General features: G+C 37.3%; 1 protein-coding gene across 1 annotated transcript in view; it reads right to left on the reverse strand.

Moving 5' to 3' along the window:
* Positions 1-2,343: 2,343 nt before the first annotated feature.
* Positions 2,344-19,322, reverse strand: part of GNAI3 (G protein subunit alpha i3) — a 40,696-nt gene continuing 23,717 nt past the window's right edge. Inside the window, exons 4-9 of the mRNA XM_082655297.1 lie at positions 16,445-16,602; positions 14,289-14,417; positions 11,023-11,152; positions 10,305-10,458; positions 5,153-5,366; positions 2,344-5,062 (exon numbers count right to left, since the gene is read on the reverse strand). Coding sequence (XP_082511423.1) covers positions 5,176-5,366; positions 10,305-10,458; positions 11,023-11,152; positions 14,289-14,417; positions 16,445-16,602 — 762 coding nt within the window. The 3' untranslated portion in view covers positions 2,344-5,062; positions 5,153-5,175. The remainder of the gene's footprint in view (positions 5,063-5,152; positions 5,367-10,304; positions 10,459-11,022; positions 11,153-14,288; positions 14,418-16,444; positions 16,603-19,322) is intronic.

Consider the following 19,322-nt stretch of genomic DNA (forward strand, 5'->3'; position numbering starts at 1 on the left):
TACCTTTTTTGCAGTGGAGTACAATCTTGAGTATCACAAAAAGTATGTACAAAACACTTTTAGATGTGTTATTTCTATTTGATCAGAACCATAGACTATCACAGCTAGAAGAAATAATTTAGTCTGTCTTTAGATGAGGGATATAAGACTGAAAGACTTCATAGCTAGCTGGAAGCAGGGAAAAGACCAGAACCCAGCACATCAAGCAACTCTCCAACTTCATAAGAGGCTGCGGACCTTCATCTTACATAAGCAAGAAAAAACAGGTACTTTCTTATGATTTGTTATGTCTACTGGGATTTTCTCTTACATATAAACAAGCCTCTCGGTAAAACTGTTTGGATAACCCAAAGGAATATGGCTGGGGGGTGGGGGTGGAGGGTAAGAAGACAGGATAAACCAGGTTGTACAGAACTTAATATGCCAGCTGTCAAAGATCTCACAGCTTAGTGAACACTAACACACTGAGATGGTGTACCTCAGAAGTATGTTTACTAATATTTGATTATTTCTACTACCATGTTGATTCCCACTAGATTTCAGGAAGGGAGAACATATACCACTGGGCATACAAAGATTTTATATTATATTTGACTCCTCAATCATTCCCCTTACCTACCCCTTCCCAAACCCTCTCAAGAAGACTTTCATTCTATAGCTAGCTTTGCTCTTTTATCTACCAACTGTAAATGAATATTCATGTTATTACACATAGTTACCTTTGTCATAGGATTTTATCTTTACTTTGGTATATCTTTCAATTTTCACTGAATAAATAAATGGAGTGAAATAAAAGTTTGGAAACCCCAAGTTTCTTGTTTTGCCTTAATTTTCTATAAAAACGAAATACTCTGTCTAAAATGTAGGAATGTTCTTTGACCAAACAGTCCTCATACTAATTTTCTGGGTGAAAGGCACTTTAAGTCATGTAGGTGCTTTATACTTAATGGCAAATAAAAAATAACTTAGTCATTCACTAGTGATTTTGATGTTGTCTACTATTTGGGTTGATCTTTAATATAAGGTCTATTCAGTTGTCCCCAAATATTGGCCCAGGTTAGCTGCATCAGAACCACCTGAGGAATTTATTTTAAAAATACATATTCCCAGGACCTGGCTCAGACATTTTAATTGAGTAGAGTTTAGCCAGAGAATCTGTATGTTAATCTTGCACCTCAGGTATCTACTGCTGCATAATATTCCATATTATCTCTTATTCCTGAGAGACTTGAGTAAAGCCAGGTGTAGGCCTGACATAGTATCAGAAAATAACCATCCTGCCCTGATTTGTTCTGAAATACGCTTTCCTCAGCAGAAGTAACTCATAAAAGGTTATGAGAAAACTGGGGGTGGGAATGGGGATTTAAAACCTAAACAAAGGAACAAGGATCTTGACCATCCTGGAAATTAGTTCTCCAGTACGCCTCACTTAAATCTTTTACTTTCTAATAGTTCATAGTAAGAGCAACTTTCAGTTCCAGGCCTCTAAGCAGCCTGGTTTTCTCTTGTGTTTGGTGGCCATAAAGTTATACGGAGAGCTGTGGCTGGTCCAGGTCAGATCTCTGATTTGTACTTTGAAGTCTAAACTGGAACACAAAAATTACCTGGCAGTACTTGGAAACTGAGATAATTTTGTTTTTAAAGTCAGTGTCACACATGAAAGATTTCACAGGTAATATCAGTGAGTAGAGGGCTATTGTTTTTTGAATATCTAGAAGGGGAAAAAATCAAGACAGGTTTTTAATTGGATAAGAGACTAACTTTCCCTTATATGTAACTGCCAATACAGCAAGGAGCTCTGCAACAGGAAACTCCAGAACTATGCTAAGCAAATGGATAAATAAAAAAAGTAACTAGTCAGGTTAGGCAAGCAATGCCGAAAGAAAGCCACAGCTACAAATCAGAGAACAGTGGCCAGGATATAAGAATAACAGGTGGGCAAATAAATTAGAAGAACCAGCAGTTATTCCTAAATACTCCATAATGTGCATATAATAAAACACAAATATAATACATAAGAGAATAAAACATAAACGAGGGAAGAAAACAGCTTTTAAAAATTTGGTCCATCTATTCTTAGAATGTAGCACCTTGTGAAAAATAACAACCCATCAGTATGATACACTGAACTAGAGGTTTAGAATTCAAACTGTCCACGGTGAAAAAGACATTTCAAGATCCACTTATGAATAACTGTAAAAATTCTTGGAATTTTCATGCCAGGAGGTGAAACCTATTGCAAGGCTGGAATTATAAGGTTAGGGAAGACTGGCCATTAAGGAGCAGAATACTTCCTCTCTACATAGAGCCTAACGGATGGCAATTCTACAGCCCAGAGTTTTAATCAGGTGGGGAAGATGTGACTGTCAACAAAATAAAGGTACTGTTACAATCCTTCCTGCTAGTGTCTGTTTACTGTTCGTTATTTGTTAAAATTTAATTTTCTTAGATGTGCTGATTTCTTAAGTGGTCCAAAGACTGGGCACCTAAATTCTGAAACATGATCCGTCACAAATCTCCAGTATTCTCCACCAAAAAGACACAGGCAATTTTTCACTTCTTTGATTACAAACATCAATCCTTTTTCTCCAGGCTAATAGATATGAGGTTTCATTCCCACATTCTGGCTCTGCTGTAAGAAAAGACCTTTTAATTCAAAATATTGATACAATAGTGATTTGTAAGGCTGATGATCAGAATCACCTTCTTAAAATTACAGAATGCCAGCCCACCAGCCAAGAGTCAATCTCCGAGATGGTTCCAGGTGATTTTGACTTAAGGCATATTTGAAAACCACTGACTGAAACTGTGTCCCTGTGTCCTTAAGGAATGTGCATTTTGATAAATTATTTGGCATGGGGGGGGGTAGGAGGTGATCCTCATGTAAACGCAGGACAAATGTAAATGGTATAGAGGCAAAATTGTGGAGAACTACTGTTTTTCATTGGCAGAAGGGCTAAAAAATTAACATATCAGACAGACGTATTCAAATGAAAATACAAAATGCATTTCAAAGTATTAATTTTTTTGGATTATCCCTTATTTTGTGTTATCAACGCATTCCCATTAGCCCAGACTATAGAAAGACTACAGTTAAACCAACATTCTACCAGTTCTCATTTCCAGATGATCCTATATCACACAATACAATAAGGAAAAGATATATTCAAAATGAACAAGAAATATCCCTATTTACATTGTGGGCACAAGTCAATCACCAATTGAAGCTGATAATTTTCTTTCTTTTAGATCCAGTTTTGCCAATCCTAAAAAAAAAAAAACTGTTAGATAATACGGTTATACCATCTGTATAGTTGTATTTTTCCCACGAAAGAAAAAAAAAAAAAACTACCAATAAAGGCACTGAAGTGCTGTGGCTTGCTTTCTGAACCAGCTTTGATGACCACCAACCTTTTTTTTTTAAAACTAGTGAAAGGTCACATCAAAAGATGAAATAGAATCCAATCGAAAAAGATCGGACCCCAAAAGGCACTACTCAAACTACTGATTTGGAATGCTCAAAATGCATTCTCTTCATTTGCCTTCCCCTAATGGACCATTCAGTATTTAATGACATTTGCTGTACATTGTACAAAAGGACCTGCAGGCTGAGGTAAATAGAGCTCTCCACACAACCAAAATGTAAATCTGGAAAATGAGTTTTGACTGCATATCACTAACACAGATATGACATAACACGCTCAGTCAGGCCAAGATTCAACAATACTATTACACCAAAAGACTAACACCTTCAGGGAACCCTTCTACCTAACCCATTCTCAGACAAAGGCCTAAGCACACAGCAGGGGCAAAAAGCAACAGAAGAAAATACTTCCAGAAAGGACTAGTTACAAACAGGAACAAACCTGGACTCTTTACTCACCATTTTAATACTGCTGCCAACTATAACAGATTAAAATCTGTACACACAACAAAGTGGAAAAAAAGTCCCCAAATCAATAGTTTCAGCAAAAGAAGGTACTGACTAAGGATTACTACAATGAACATTGCTACAATAAAAACAATGGCAAACAGGGATTTGGCACCATGTTTACAAAGTAAAGGCATGCACTGTTAATACACTTTAGATGTTTCCCAACAGAAAAAGCCAATGGAAGATGGAAAACAAGGGGCATCTTTTACAGAACTCCCTATGACTGAGACGGACAAGCAAGAATTGAAGTGGTCAATTTAGCAGATGTGTAGCAGCAAAGTCACACTGGTTCTGTTTGGAATTTAGCAATTTGCATTTCTAACCGGCAGCTGCCCTGGGTGCGTCTGTATCCAAGAAGCTGACTTTATCATACTACATCAGCATTTATCTAGTAATTTGGTAATCAGCATAAACCAGGTTAACCTTCAACCATAAGCTTAAAAAAAGAGCTGGAATCTTACTACAGAATTCTTCAATGTAATTACCATTTAGAAACCATAATGGTACTTTGAACAGGAATAGTAACATAAATTTCATCCAAAAAAGCTATAATTAGAGCCCCAATAATTGTAAAGAATTAAGCAATTATGGAAATATTATATTCTGACCATACCAAGAGTTAAAAACAAAGAGTTCCTACTAAAAGGAAAATTTTCAAGATGATCTGGTCACATCATGTGCATAGTTAAGACTGTTTGTGTTTTAATAAAGATTCTTTTACAAAGAAATAAAATTTAGTGAAGTTATTCTTCCCTTGATAAAAAAAAATAAACAACAAAAAACAACTTAAAAAATGAACTACTGGTGGTTTGTCAAGAAGGAAAAAAAAAGAGTAAGCTACATATTGAAGTTCTGGAATGCAGCACCTCAACTTGACATCTGCCCTAAACATTTGAGATTGTGAAATCCAAGTGATGTCTTCATGATCAAATCATACTTTACAGTTGTTCCAATTCCAATGTCTGACTTTAGCATCTCATGTCAATTAAGAGTTCCCTAATACAGAAGATTGTGCTAAAGAGTACTAAGATTCTGCATGCCGCTGCCATTCCCTGGTCCCGTTCATGCTTGCAGCTGCCCAATGAGACAGCAAAAGAAGTCTGGTCTCAACACTCCACACTGTAATAACTAGGAAAGAAGAACATTTGTAATTAGAAAAAGTTTACAAAGTCAAGAGACATCAGTACAGCACTATAATTAAACTGTTCAAAGTTTTACCTTCTATTTAACATCCACACTCTTCAATAAAGTCCACATTCCTTTAAGTTGTTTTTAATGATGACATCTGTAACAGCATCAAAAACAAACTGCACATTCTTGGTGTCTGTGGCACAGGTGAAGTGGGTGTAGATCTCCTTGGTATCTTTTCTTCTGTTCAGATCTTCAAACTGGCACTGAATGTAAGCAGCTGCTTCTTCATATGTATTGGAACCTGAGGCAGACACCCAATATTCTCAGTTCAAATTAAAACAGCTGCTTGGACTCAACTAAGTCAGGCCATCACAATTTACTTACGGAGAGAGGAAATATAACACAACTGAAATAAACAGATTTCTATTTTTCTATAATCATTACATGTTTCTTGAGTGCAGAATCTCATTATAAGTAAAATAAAATTATCACAAAGATCCAGGAAAACAAAACTTTAAGTTTCTTTCCCTTTTATTTAGACTTTTTAGCTAAAAAATCTAGAAAGAATAAAAGGAAACTAGGGAGGTAGGAAGATGCATTTCTAGAAGAACATAACTGTTTAAAAGGTCAGAGAGCTTGTGCTCCTTGGAGTGGTGCTGAAATAAACAATTCAAAAGGGGAAGTCATGCTTCTTTTCAAAATCATTGCAATTTTAACGGAGCTTAGCCTCAGAGCCTTAGGGAAATAGTTTAAATAACCAAAGGTAAACCAGTAGATGCAAAAGCGAAAGGGGCCTGAACTGTATATGTTTAAATGGTGAATTTTATGGTATGTGAATTATACCCTAATAAATCTGTTATTTCTTCAAAGAGGGGGACCCGAAAGTTAAACCCTATTTCAACAACATTGGTAATTAACACTCTTAATCGCCTGCTTCCTACACAATCTTGTCTACTTGTGACTCTTTAGAACAGCCTTAGAAACTGTCTGCAGAGCCAGGGAAACTCAACAAAGACAGCATACACAGTTATTCCTGTGAACTAGGGGCTATTTTCAGTGACATTAAGCACGACAAAAATATATCAACAAATAAGTATATAAAGATGACTAACAAAGAAAAGCTTAAAGAAATGACTATTATGTAAACAGACTGTTTAAAGAACAGAAGGAAGATAGCTTGGTAGGTGCTTGAAATAGATTTACTGAGATGTGCAGAACCTCTGTAAATTAAAGGAGACAGATGTTTGAAACACGTAACATCAGATTTTTGTCTGGTAGGAACAGATATTGATACTTGGGAAATCAGGACTGTGAGAATCCTTAAGAATGAAGTCAATGGAAGATAGGCTTGGAAGTTCACCCTACCCCCCGCCACCCAAAAATGGACATGATATTGAGGACTCTTTGCTATGTGTTAAGATTTCCAGCTGAAACATTAATGTCAATCCTTTACTTGTCTTAAGTAAGATTGTTCTCCCATTCTAAAACTTGGATACTTTCCATCAACTTACCCAACTCTCACCTCCCTCCTCCCTCTGAACAGATGACGACATTTCCAAATTCCCTAAGAAAACAGAGGCCACGGGGCTTTAAACTACATCTCAACTTTTTAGCCCACCACCTCACTTAAAAAGTTATCTATATCTGCACTTATTTGTATCTTTGGTCTTAGAGATGTCTTCCTTTTGATTCAAAATTCAACTGCTCTATCTATATTTTTTTTTTTTAAGTTGAAGTGAAATTCACATAACATGCAATAAGTTTACAATACAGTGGCATTTAGTGCAGTCACATGCTATACAATCACCACCTCTCTCTAGTTTCAAACTTTTCCACCACCCCAGAAAAACACCCCATTCGCATTAAGTAATCATTCCTCATTCCCCTTGTGCCAATTTCCTAATAACCAACAACCAAACTGCTTTGTCTCTATGGATTTGCCTATTTGGGATACATCATATAAAAGGAATCACACAAACGTAACCTATTCTGTTTGACTTCTTCCATTTAGTATAAAGTTTATAGGGTTCATCAAAGTTGTGGCATTATCAGTACTTTGTTCCTTTTTATAGCTAAATAATACTCCATTGTACAGATATACCAATTTGTTTATCCATTCATCCTACCTAGACTTTTGCTTCCTTCTTTTCCCACCTGCTTACACATGTTGCTCCATCAATTACATCCACTTTTTGTAACTTCTCTTTTGCTGTAGGATCTTACCTCTAAGCTCATAAACATTTAAAGATCTCTCCTTCCCCTGTAATCTAAGCTGCTCAAGAGGAGGCTACACCTGTCTTCATTTCTTCACTTCCCACTCAGTAACTCACTGATCCTGGCTCTGCTCTCATCATTCCACTGATAATGCTCTCCATAACAGTCAATGATCTCCTGACTGCTAACTCCAGAGGCCATTTTTTTCAAAATGTATTTACGTACCTGCATATGACATTGTTGACCACTCCTCACTATTTAAACTCTCCTCTTAGTTTTTGATACTTTGGCTTTCCAGATTCTTCTCTTTGTAACCTATACAAACCTTTCTTTTTCTCCTGCCAATAGAGCCTAGTATTCACTCTCATTCTATTCTCTCCTCATTCTATATCATCACTCTAGGTCATCTCATCCATTTCCATGTTGTATTTACACATGATCCCAAATCAGTATCTGTTACTAACCTGTAACCTCTCCCCAGGCTCAAGGCCACATATATAACTATCTGTTAGATATCTGCATCAGGATGTTCCATAGATACTTCAAAACCAACATTCCTAAATATGAATTCAGATCACAGTACTGACACCCAATTAATACAGAACTCTGAGAGTACCTTTGACTTGTCCCACTTCCTTACCCTAGCTACACCCTTTCACCTTACTATATAAAGCATTTACATGTCTGCTCAGCTAACAAGAGGTCCCCTTTCCTAGAAATACTCAATTCTGATCTAAAGGTCATAGTGATACAGCTCTGGCACTCATGTTTGTGTCCCTAACCTCATCTGATTGAACTAAGGGTTTCTGCCTGACTTAACCCTGGCCAGAATCTCTCTCTTTTAGGAATTTGAACCTTGGGCCAAACAATCCCAGTCTAGCCTGGTCTTTTAAATGGAGGAGATATAGAAACTGTGGCAGGGCCATCTTTTATCACATAAACTGAGCAGCAGAGAAAGTTGGTAAGGAAAGAGAGAAGAATAGAGAGACACAGAGAACAGAGAACAGAGATGGGGAAAGAAGTGCTCCCAGGGTTCTTGACAGTGCTTGCAGGGTTCCTAATTCTAACTGCATTCTTGAGAACTGTCTGCATTCTTGTCCTTGACTTCTATGATATATCCTTGTATCTTCATCAAAAGTTTCTATTTGCATCCTAAGAGAGTCCTCACTAATTCAACTCCCCTACTATCTATCTTTATTGACATCTATCACATTATCTTTCTAAATCAGTTTCTACTACATCATGTACCCCAATGAATATCCTTCAATAGCTCCCCACTGTCTCAGCATGGGATACAATGCCCTCCACGAGCATCCTTGCCCACTTCTTCAACCACTCTTCCCCACCACTTTAAGCTCCATCAATACCAAATTCCTCCTAGGTTTCAGAACAAATCATGTCCTTTTTAACTCCATATTTTCATATATGCTGTTTCCTCTTCCTAAAATGTTTTTATTCCCCCGTCTGCCTGATGATTTACAGTTCATCCTCTTACTATCTTACTCCAAGTGTCATTTCCTCTAGAAAAAGACTACACTGATCCCACTGAGGTAACCCCTTCTTCTGCTTTTCTATTAGTGAACATTTTACACTAAAATGAAATTCTTCAAGCGTGTCTCTTTCTACAACCAATGTCAGTTTCTTGAGTGTAGTAACTGCACCTTATTCTTGTATTTTGTGAATATATTTATACAAAATTTTGATTTTTATCATTCTTTATTTGCCTCAGAAAATGAAGAAGACAAGGATTAATCTCCAAAATTTACAAGCAGTTCATGCAGCTCAATAACAAAAAAACAAACAACCCAGTCCACAAAAGGGCAGAAGACCTAAACAGACATTTCTCCAAAGAAGATATACAGATGGCCAACAAACACATGAAAGAATGCTCAACATCATTAATCATTAGAGAAATGCAAATCAAAACTACAATGAGATATCATCTCACACCAGTCAGAATGGCCATCATCAAAAAATCTAGAAACAATAAATGCTGGAGAGGGTGTGGAGAAAAGGGAACACTCTTGCACTGCTGGTGGGAATGTGAATTGGTACAGCCACTATGGAGAACAGTATGGAGGTTCCTTAAAAAACTACAAATAGAACTACCATATGACCCAGCAATCCCACTACTGGGCATATACCCTGAGAAAACCATAATTCAAAAAGAGTCATGTACCAAAATGTTCATTGCAGCTCTATTTACAATAGCCCGGACATGGAAACAACCTAAGTGTCCATCATCGGATGAATGGATAAAGAAGATGTGGCACATATATACAATGGAATATTACTCAGCCATATAAAGAAACAAAATTGAGCTATTTGTAATGAGGTGGATAGACTTAGATCTGTCATACAGAGTGAAGTAAGTCAGAAAGAGAAAGACAAATACCATATGCTAACACATATATGTGGAATTTAAGAAAAAAAAAATGTCATGAAGAACCTAGGGGTAAGACAGGAATAAAGACACAGACCTACTAGAGAATGGACTTGAGGATATGGGGAGGGGGAAGGGTAAGCTGTGACAAAGCGAGAAAGAGGCATGGACATATATACACTACCAAACGTAAAATAGATAGCTAGTGGAAAGCAGCCGCATAGCACAGGGAGATCAGCTCGGTGGTTTGTGACCACCTAGAGGGGTGGGATAGGGAGGGTGGGAGGGAGGGAGACGCAAGAGGGAAGAGATATGGGAACATATGTATATGTATAACTGATTCACTTTGTTATAAAGCAGAAAGTAACACACCATTGTAAAGCAATTATACTCTAATAAAGATGTAAAAAAAAAATGAGGAGGACAGAAATATAAAATAAACACAGTAAACTCAATTATGTCTAGAATAACACTTTAGACTTAAGGGGTCTTAATCACATGCTTAATGTTGATACCACTACCAGTGAACACTCTCCATAAGGAGATACACACAATGTTCAAAACAAAAGACAGCTGTAGGAAGGTCACTAAAGTTTTGACTCAAGATGTATACCTCCGACAAAATCTTTCATGATCCCTTACCTGTGTATTCTGGATAACAGATAGTTAATGGACTCCTCTTTATTTTTTCCTCAAAAAGATCTTTCTTGTTGAGGAACAGAATGATCGAAGTGTCTGTAAACCATTTGTTGTTACAAATGCTGTCAAACAGTTTCATGCTTTCATGCATTCGGTTCTAAAAAAGAAACAAAGGATGATAGGTCAGTAGCAAAAAAGTAAAAGTAGATTAACTGTTAATGAACAACAGACCAAAAAGGTTTTTTTTTGGGGGGGGCGTGCTACAAGGCATACAGGATCTTGGTTCCCCGACCAGGGATTGAACCTATGCCCCCTGCAGTGGAAGCACAGAGTCCTAACCACTGGACCGCTAGGGAAGTCCCAGACCAAGAAGTTTTAAAAGTGCTGATGGGCAATCATGAAAAGAAGTCAGACACTGATAACACAAAAGCTGAGTCAGTCCTCATTTTTATAATTCTTAGAGGTTGAGAGGTGGGAATAAGGACTGGCTAACAAGAGGACTTAATCCTGCCCACATACTCAATGTGCTGTCCTATCTCGTAAGTTTAAGAGGGCATGGATCAATATTTTGAAAAATCTAATCACACTGACAAGGAGAAAAATTAAGGATTTTAAGTTTTGGTTCAATGAGTAAATGGATGAACAAAGTCTTCCTAAGAGCTATTTTCCGTTTCCTGCCTGCATTAGACAGGCCTTTTATTTACCAGAAGCTCCAACATACCATCTCCTCATCCTCAGCCAGAACGAGGTCATAATCACTGAGGGCCACGCAGAAGATAATTGCTGTCACTCCCTCAAAACAGTGAATCCACTTTTTTCGTTCTGATCTTTGGCCACCTACATCAAACATCCTGAGTAAGGGGAAAGAAAGCACAATTTCAGCAAGGTCATGCACACACACATCTCCCTAAACTGAACTGGTTAGGGAACTTCCCACTATTGCATATTCAAAACCCCATTTATAATAGAAAAGACAAACAAGGAGCAGATAAAATGTAGTCAAAATAATTATCTGTGGTTAAATGTAAAAGAGAACAATATGAGAAAATAAAATTTAGGAACAATTAAAATTCTCATTTTAGATAAACAGTTGAGCCTCTTCACTATCAAAGCTTGTGTCAGATGTGCCAAAAGTCAGCAGAGTAAGCACTGAAATGGATTAAAGGAAGGAGGGAAAAAAGACAGGAAAAATGAAGAGCTGAACAATACAACTTAAGATAGTAACAATAATAACTAACATTTACCAGACACTAAACATCTTAAAGTACATTAACTAATTTAACCCTCATAACACTCCTGTCAGTACTATTATTATCCCCATTTTACAGATGAAGAAGTTGAGGCACAGATATGTTAAAAAATTTGCCCAAGGGAACACTACTAACAAATGGGGACTGGAACTCTAACTCCAGCACCCAACCTGGTACCCACAACACTACTCTACCTCTCAAAAGGGTTTATCTCTCTAGCTAAAAAAAAGAACAATAAATCCCCAACTTGCATTCTACTTCCATAACTCTACTGACTCAAAACTTTGTTTTCCTTACTTTTTGTTTGTTTCTTTTTTTTTAAATTGAGGTATAATTGAGATACATTTTTCTTTAAGGAAAACATTTTAGAGATTAATTACAGAAAAAAGTAAATTATACTTTATGGTAGGACTCTAAGAACCCAATACCTAAACACAAAATTTAACCAATATTTGCCAACTCCAAGTCTTATTTAACCCAATTAAAAACAACAAAGCCTCAATGGTTCACACATTTTATGTTCCACTTCAGATCAGTTTTAGACCACTACTCCCTTCTGGGGTGCTTACTTGATATCCTGAGTCAACTGCTGAACTTCTGTCAGCAGTGTCCTCATCTACCACCTATAGTAAAAGGAGGACCTGCACGGCTTTATTTTTTAACTGGTACTAGGGTCTGAGGAGGTATGCATACAAATGGTTAGCTACTCTTAAGATATATGTTTGATGACAATGATAAAATGTTTTAGGGTTAAACTCTGCCAAGCTGGTTCAGTGTGTCAGATCTACAGTGACTAGGGATCTATTTCCAGAGAATTTTCCCCCTAGAGATTGAGAGAGATAAGACACAGTTGAGTAATTTCTCAATGTATGTTTGAAAGAGAACAGTCGTCTCATCTCTTCATCACCCAACTTTTTCTTTTGGTCTTTTGATCTTCCCCAGTTCTTTTCAACCTTTAGTCCTGACACCTGGAATGAGGCAATCACAAGTTGGCTCTAATACAAGGTCATATTATAGGTTTTAAGAAAGCTAACATCACATATTTCACCATGGACCTTTCAAGAGCAGAAACACACTGGTACACCATAATTTGAATTTGCTCCACCATTTCTTTCTATAAAGTCCATAAAACTGGCAGAACACTGTGAAGTTCCCAAAGTGGGCTTTTCACACATATTAACATTTACAGTATCATTCACTAACAGATCAACATTTTATAGACATTACCTCATAACTGAGAGGCAAGTAAGCAATTACACAATGCCTTGCATATAGGAGATGCTCAATAAATGTTTGAATAAATGGATAGTGGTTTTGCCTAGAGAGAAGAGGAAAAGGAAGAAGTGATAGTACTTCATAACAAGATATCTACATGCCAACAATAAAGTGGGTGCAGCACCTTAATTATATCTGGCTATTGATCCTGACATAAAATGACCAATAGGAATCACCTAACTAAAGATCAATCTATGACATCAACAAAAAAGTTTCCCACACTAAATAAATAAAAGTCATGACATATAATTATGAATGGATTACTAATCTTATAGCACACCAAGAGACATCTCACTCCTACGGTTTCATGGGTGATAATCCATGGAGACTCTGCTATTCTTGTTAAATAAATTCATCAGTACTATGATAAGCAGCTCGTCTATTCTAAAAATATTCAGCTGAACTGCTATTTTCCTGCATCAGGTTTCAAATCTGTTTTGGTGTATTAAGATTTCAAGACCTCAACTAGTATGTAGTAATACCTAAATGCTGTGTGGGTTTTGCGAAACCTAAGAAGCAATTTTTTTCAGAGAAAAAAAAATTGAGAGAATCTGAACTAGAAGTTACATTTGCATGCAACAATGCTGAATATCACATTTTACATACAAGCATAATGAAGTAGCTAAAAAGGACATCATATACTGAAGGGGGAAAGTTTACTCCTAATCTCAAAGGTCATAAAAGCAGAAAACAAGAACCAAAAAGATAGTTCTATTATTTACAAAAGACCATTAACACAGAGACAAGCTGAAGCGTATTCTAGAATTACTAGTGCTGATGAGAAAATCCTCTGTATTAGAATACTAGAATCTTCTCTCTCTAAAACAATAATTGTTTATATTATATCATACCTCCACAAAATACCTCTATCCCTAGATCGATATTCCATTCTGTACTGTATTAAGAACTAAGTTGTGCATGATATTGTGCACAAACCGGTCAAAGGCCATGACAGTATTAGCTTCATTCCAGTAAACTGAGAGAGAAGTGCGATCCAGTAAGAAAGGATTGACACTGGTGAGAAAAGCATTTCTATTTTAATATCAAAATGCCAGAACAAAGCCATATAAACTAAACCAAAACACTAGTTTTCTATCCTTTTAGTATTGTTGTTACCCTTCTAAACAACAAACATTCAACACGTTTTGGCGATTCCAATAAAAAAGCAGCTGAAAATAAAATAAAATAAATTGGTAACCATATGATTACTTTTATTGATATGTAAGTTACAATTTAATTTTGAATTTAAGTTCCTCCAAATGGAAAATATACTTGATGCTATTTGGAGAAAGAAGAAACGTTTGGGCCCCCATTCAGTTTAAACAAATACTGGCTAATGAATATAATTATAAGTTTCTAAATCAAAGAATATTGTCTACAGAAATTTTACCCTGATTAAGAGATACTAACTAAAGGAAAGATATTTGTGTTTGGCATATCTAGAAAAAGGCTAATGACTTACTTGAAGTACAGGTCTTTGAAAGTGAAATGTGTTTCCACAATGCCTGTGGTCTTCACTCTTGTCCGCAAAACATCTTGCTGAGTTGGAATGTAGTTGGTTTGGGATATTCTATCCAAATCATTTAGGTAACTAAGTAAGTAAAATACACATTTATTTTTACTTAATGAAGCCAACCATGTGCACAGCAAGTCAACAGACTAAACTAGTTCCTTGCCAAAAGCAGGTTCTGAACCTGTCACTAAAGTAGCAGAACAAATCAGATCTTCAGTATCACAGAAGATAATGAGAAAAAAATGAACCTAGCATAGGACAATTAAAGTAGGTTTTATATACACTACACAAAAGTGGTTTTGGGCTTCCCTGGTGGCACAGTGGTTGAGAGTCCACCTGCCGATGCAGGGGACACGGGTTTGTGCCCTGGTCCGGGAAGATCCCACGTGCCGCGGAGCGGCTGGGCCCGTGAGCCATGGCTGCTGGGCCTGCGCGTCCAGAGCCTATACTCCACAACGGGAGAGGCCACAGCAGTGAGAGACCCTCGTACCGCAAAAAAAAAAAAAAAAAAAAAAAAGGTGGTTTTAATTCTACCAAAATTAAACTGTGAAAGCCAATTAAAAACAAACAAACATAGAAATGCTATTCTTAATAAAGATTCCTGAAATTTAATACTAAATCAACTGTGCACTGCACAGTACAAAAACCTAACCAAAACAAAAGCCCTCAGACATTTAATGGTCATCTGTATGTTTAAACATTTGCTAGGACATTAGAAAATGCTGTTTGAATTACTAAAATTAACAAGAACTACTTAGCTCAATAAGAATGAGTATTTCCTGTTTTCATTCATGAAACAGAAAAGTTACAGGTTTGTTTTTTTTTTAAATCTAAGCCAAAAACTAATACCTACAAAGAAACTTCATCTGTTTAGTGGAATAATTTAAAAACTGCTTCAAAGCTAAATTAAATTCTTCACAATTTCAGGGCTCCCAAAGATTTTTTTTTAATAGGTGATACCATAATAATTGAATTTTTAATGATCTTCTATAAAACTAAGTACCATCATTAATGTTAAGGAATCAGTCAACCTCAGATCAACAATTATGGAAAAAAACTCTATAAATCATGTGTCTTCAGGTGTAGTTAGAGGATTCAGAGCTTACTGAGTGTATGTTAAAAGAAATTACAATCTAGCTTGATGACTACTGGGAGAATTATTTAAACTACCAACATCTGCAACTGAAAAATATTATTGAGATGGGCAAGAATCCTGAAATGTTTCTAAAGTCAAGTTTTCATTTAAAAAGTAAGCTAAGTTTTTCAAATATCATTTAATCTTTTTATAATAATTTGAGCTAGAATAATAGGAAAAGCAGGAAAATATAATATTGGAGAAAATACCTTAACGCTTAGAACTGCCTTCATTTAGTACGGAGATGGATACAAGTAAAAAGAACTTACCAAGCCCCCCAAAAGCACGTTAAGAAAAAAACCCCACACATTCTGAATATAGGTCTTATAAATAAACACACTGTAAAAGAAGCAATATAGGACAACATGTAATAGCTTCACAGAAGTATTAATTATCAATACAAATTCTCTAAAACTATGTAACCCTAGAGAATTTCCTTAACAAATAGATGCTTCAACTTCGTTCCAAGACTCAACATTCTCTTTCTATACAAAGTCTACTATCGTGATCTGGCAAAAGATTTATAAGTGGTGACTAGTACCAGAGAAATCCATAATGCAGCCCAGCCACAGAGAGTTGTGCATAAAAGGGATATCACAATTTTAATTTCCCTTGCTAGCTGGCAATCAATGCAAAGCCCTTATGCAGAGGGAACCTACTGAGTTGGAAGAGATCCAGGACTCAGATGCAATAGATTTCTCTCCTCTTTCACTTGTTTACTATAAATGACCACGGAGCTACTTTCATGATGCAAAGTCTCCCATTTACACTCCAAGAGGAAATACTTTTCTCCAAATCATATAAAATGACCAAGGGCTCTATAACCCTAAACTGAAACAACCTTTATAAAGGGATCCTACAGAATTCTAAGTGTCTCTTCCTTAAATATTTCCTTAAGAATGGGCACTGAACTTTCACTAGGGTCACCAAGTTATTTTCTGTTTTCATTTCACAGAGAAAAATTACTTACTATGAAGCAGAATCATTGAGCTGATATTCCCTGGATCTGCTGAAGCAAGCCTGCACCCCACCGTCTCGCCATAACCGTTTAATCACTCCTGCTAATTCTGGAGTCATGACTCCTTCTTCCGCACTGCCAGCTAAAACAAATAATTGCCGGGCATCATCCTGAAGAAAGCAGTTAAAGGAGAGAGACAGATGATTCTCCATTTCTTACAGAATTGACAAGAGTCTCTTTAACACACACACACAGATATACATTATATGTTATATTACTTAGGTATGAAAGAGGCCTTTCCTGGCAGTGCAGTCTGAGAGAATTTACAATGAAGTCTGTCCCCCTTCTCTCTCCACTACAGTTAGAAGTGCAGAGCAGAGTTGAGGAATGATTTCACTCCCACTACCACTTCTTCACATACCACCATCCCCTGAAAAGATCTCTTCTGACTGTCCTACAAATCCCCATCCTGGTTACTCATGATTTTTAAAAAAAATAAATTTATTTATTTATTTATTTTTGGCTGCATTGGGTTTTCGTTGCTGCGCACGGGCTTTTCTCTAGTTGTGGTGAGCAGGGGCTACTCTTCGTTGCGATGTGCAGGCTTCTCACTGTGGTGGCTTCTCTTATTGTGGAGCACGGCCTCTAGGCGCACGGGCTTCAGTAGTTGTGGCTTGCGGGCTCTAGAGCGCGGGCTCTAGAGCGCATGCTCAGTAGCTGTGGTGCACAGGCCCAGCTGCTCCGCGGCATGTGGAATATTCACGGACCAGGGCTCGAACCCGTGTCTGCTGTATTGGCAGGTGGATTCTCAACCACTGCACCACCAGGGAAGCCCATGATTTTTTTTTTTGACAGAAAAAAAACTGATCTGTCTGTGAGACAGGCACATGTAACACATCCCCATTCTGTTAAAGGAAGCCTACAGGGCTTCCCTGGTGGCGCAGTGGTTGGGAGTCCGTCTGCCAATGCAGAGGACGCAGGTCCGTGCCCCGGTCCGGGAAGATCCCACATGCCGCAGAGCAGCTGGGCCCGTGAGCCATGGCCACTGGGTCTGCACGTCCGGAGCCTGTGCTCCACAATGGGAGAGGCCACAACAGTGAGAGGCCTGCGTACAGCAAAAAAAAAAAAAAAAAAAAAAAAGGAAGCCTACAATAAAAATAGAAATGAAAAGACTAGCACATAAGAGGTAAAGTCTAAACATGTCAAAGGGAGTAAAACATTAATCAAATTTAAGGAAACTGTTCTCTTTTTCCTTCTTAATCTCAGAGGAACAGGAAGAAGAAGAGACTGAAGCATTTAAGAAGTCTGGAAATCTAGTAGGGGAAATAAACCCCTAAGGGAATAATTCAGTCTCTACGCTCCCCAAAGGTATAATAATCCTCTAAATGAGAGAGAAAGAAAGGCAGAAGGAGAAGAAGAAAGTAACACAGAGATCTGATCAAAACTTCGTGAGTCACAGACATAGCTTTATAAGTGGTTAGTTTTTTTTTTTTTTTTGCAGTACGCGGGCCTCTCACTGCTGTGGCCTCTCACGTTGCGGAGCACAGGCTCCGGACGCGCAGGCTCAGCGGCCATGGCTCACGAGCCCAGTCGCTCTGCGGCATGTGGGATCTTCCTGGACCGGGACACGAACCCGTGTCCCATGCATTGGCAGGTGGACTCTCAACAACTGCGCCACCAGGGAAGCCCTTGTTTTTAAAACTTTTTAAAACTAAGATATGTGAGAGGTAAAGAGGACAGAAAGGGCTGAGAATTGTGATTGCTTTGCTTTATTCTACCCACCACTACTTGTCAGATAGTTTATAAAAATAAACATAGGTCTCATGGGATGATTTTCCCACCTCAAATCTAATATTTATTTGCCTCAGGAGATTTCCAAATAACCATAAAAATGCAACTACTAAAGAAAAACATATACTGGGTAAAGAAGAAGTAAAGGGGGAAGGGGAGCAATCAATTGTATTATAAATAGTCATTAGGACAATAAACTAGCACGCAAAAAGCATTTCAGACCACAGGTGAAATTGCAAACAAAAATTCCTAAGACTTGTGTATTCCCAAAACTCGTGCATCCACCTAAGCAAAAGAAACCAAAACTAACCATAGCACACTCCAATTAATTTTGCCGGACCCAGGATCTTCAGCCTTAATAGATTTTGCTGAGTAATACTCTCTTCCTTTGAGATCCTTTCCAGTATTCTTCCTAGGAATACTTTAGACCCAATCGTCTCTAAGAAACTTCATCTAATATCTATATTCCCCTCGTCTCTTTTTAGAGATAAAAATTTTTGATAAAGGAACAAATGAGAAAAGCTGAAAAATTACACAAACTGGCAATGTACTCAACAGTGGGCATGTCCTTCTACACATATGGAATAGTACTTTATTTAACATTTAATGACTTTACAGTCCCTTGGTTCTGAAATTTGATCTATACACATGCAGGTATTCAAAACCTCAATAAGTATTGCTTTGTTTTTTTTAATACCATGATTCTAATTTTAGAAATTTTTAAACAGAGAGAGAGCTACTGCTACGTATTTTTGCTGTCCTGACTTTGTAAAGTTTTAGGACAAAACATTTTTCCCTTACCACTTAACCCCTTCTACAGACCTACTCCTGCTTGCCCATAATAAACCCTCTTTTATAGGTCGATAAAGAGGCCCCTCTTTACAGTGAACTTCATACCTCCACCTTAAGCAGATATGAAAAAGCAACCTATCCCACACCCAGCTTTATGCTTTTCTATTCACTCTCCAGACAACTGTAAAAATCTAGAGGAGGATAAAAGAGGAGCTATAAATATAAATCCTTACATATGAAAAAGGAAAAGAGAAACTTCAAAAACAGGGTTGTAGATTAGGATGAGTGAATGCTGGAGGGCTAGGCT

This window comes from Grampus griseus, assembly GCF_964374135.1.
Source record: "Grampus griseus genome assembly, chromosome: 1".
NCBI classification, from domain to species: domain Eukaryota; kingdom Metazoa; phylum Chordata; class Mammalia; order Artiodactyla; family Delphinidae; genus Grampus; species Grampus griseus.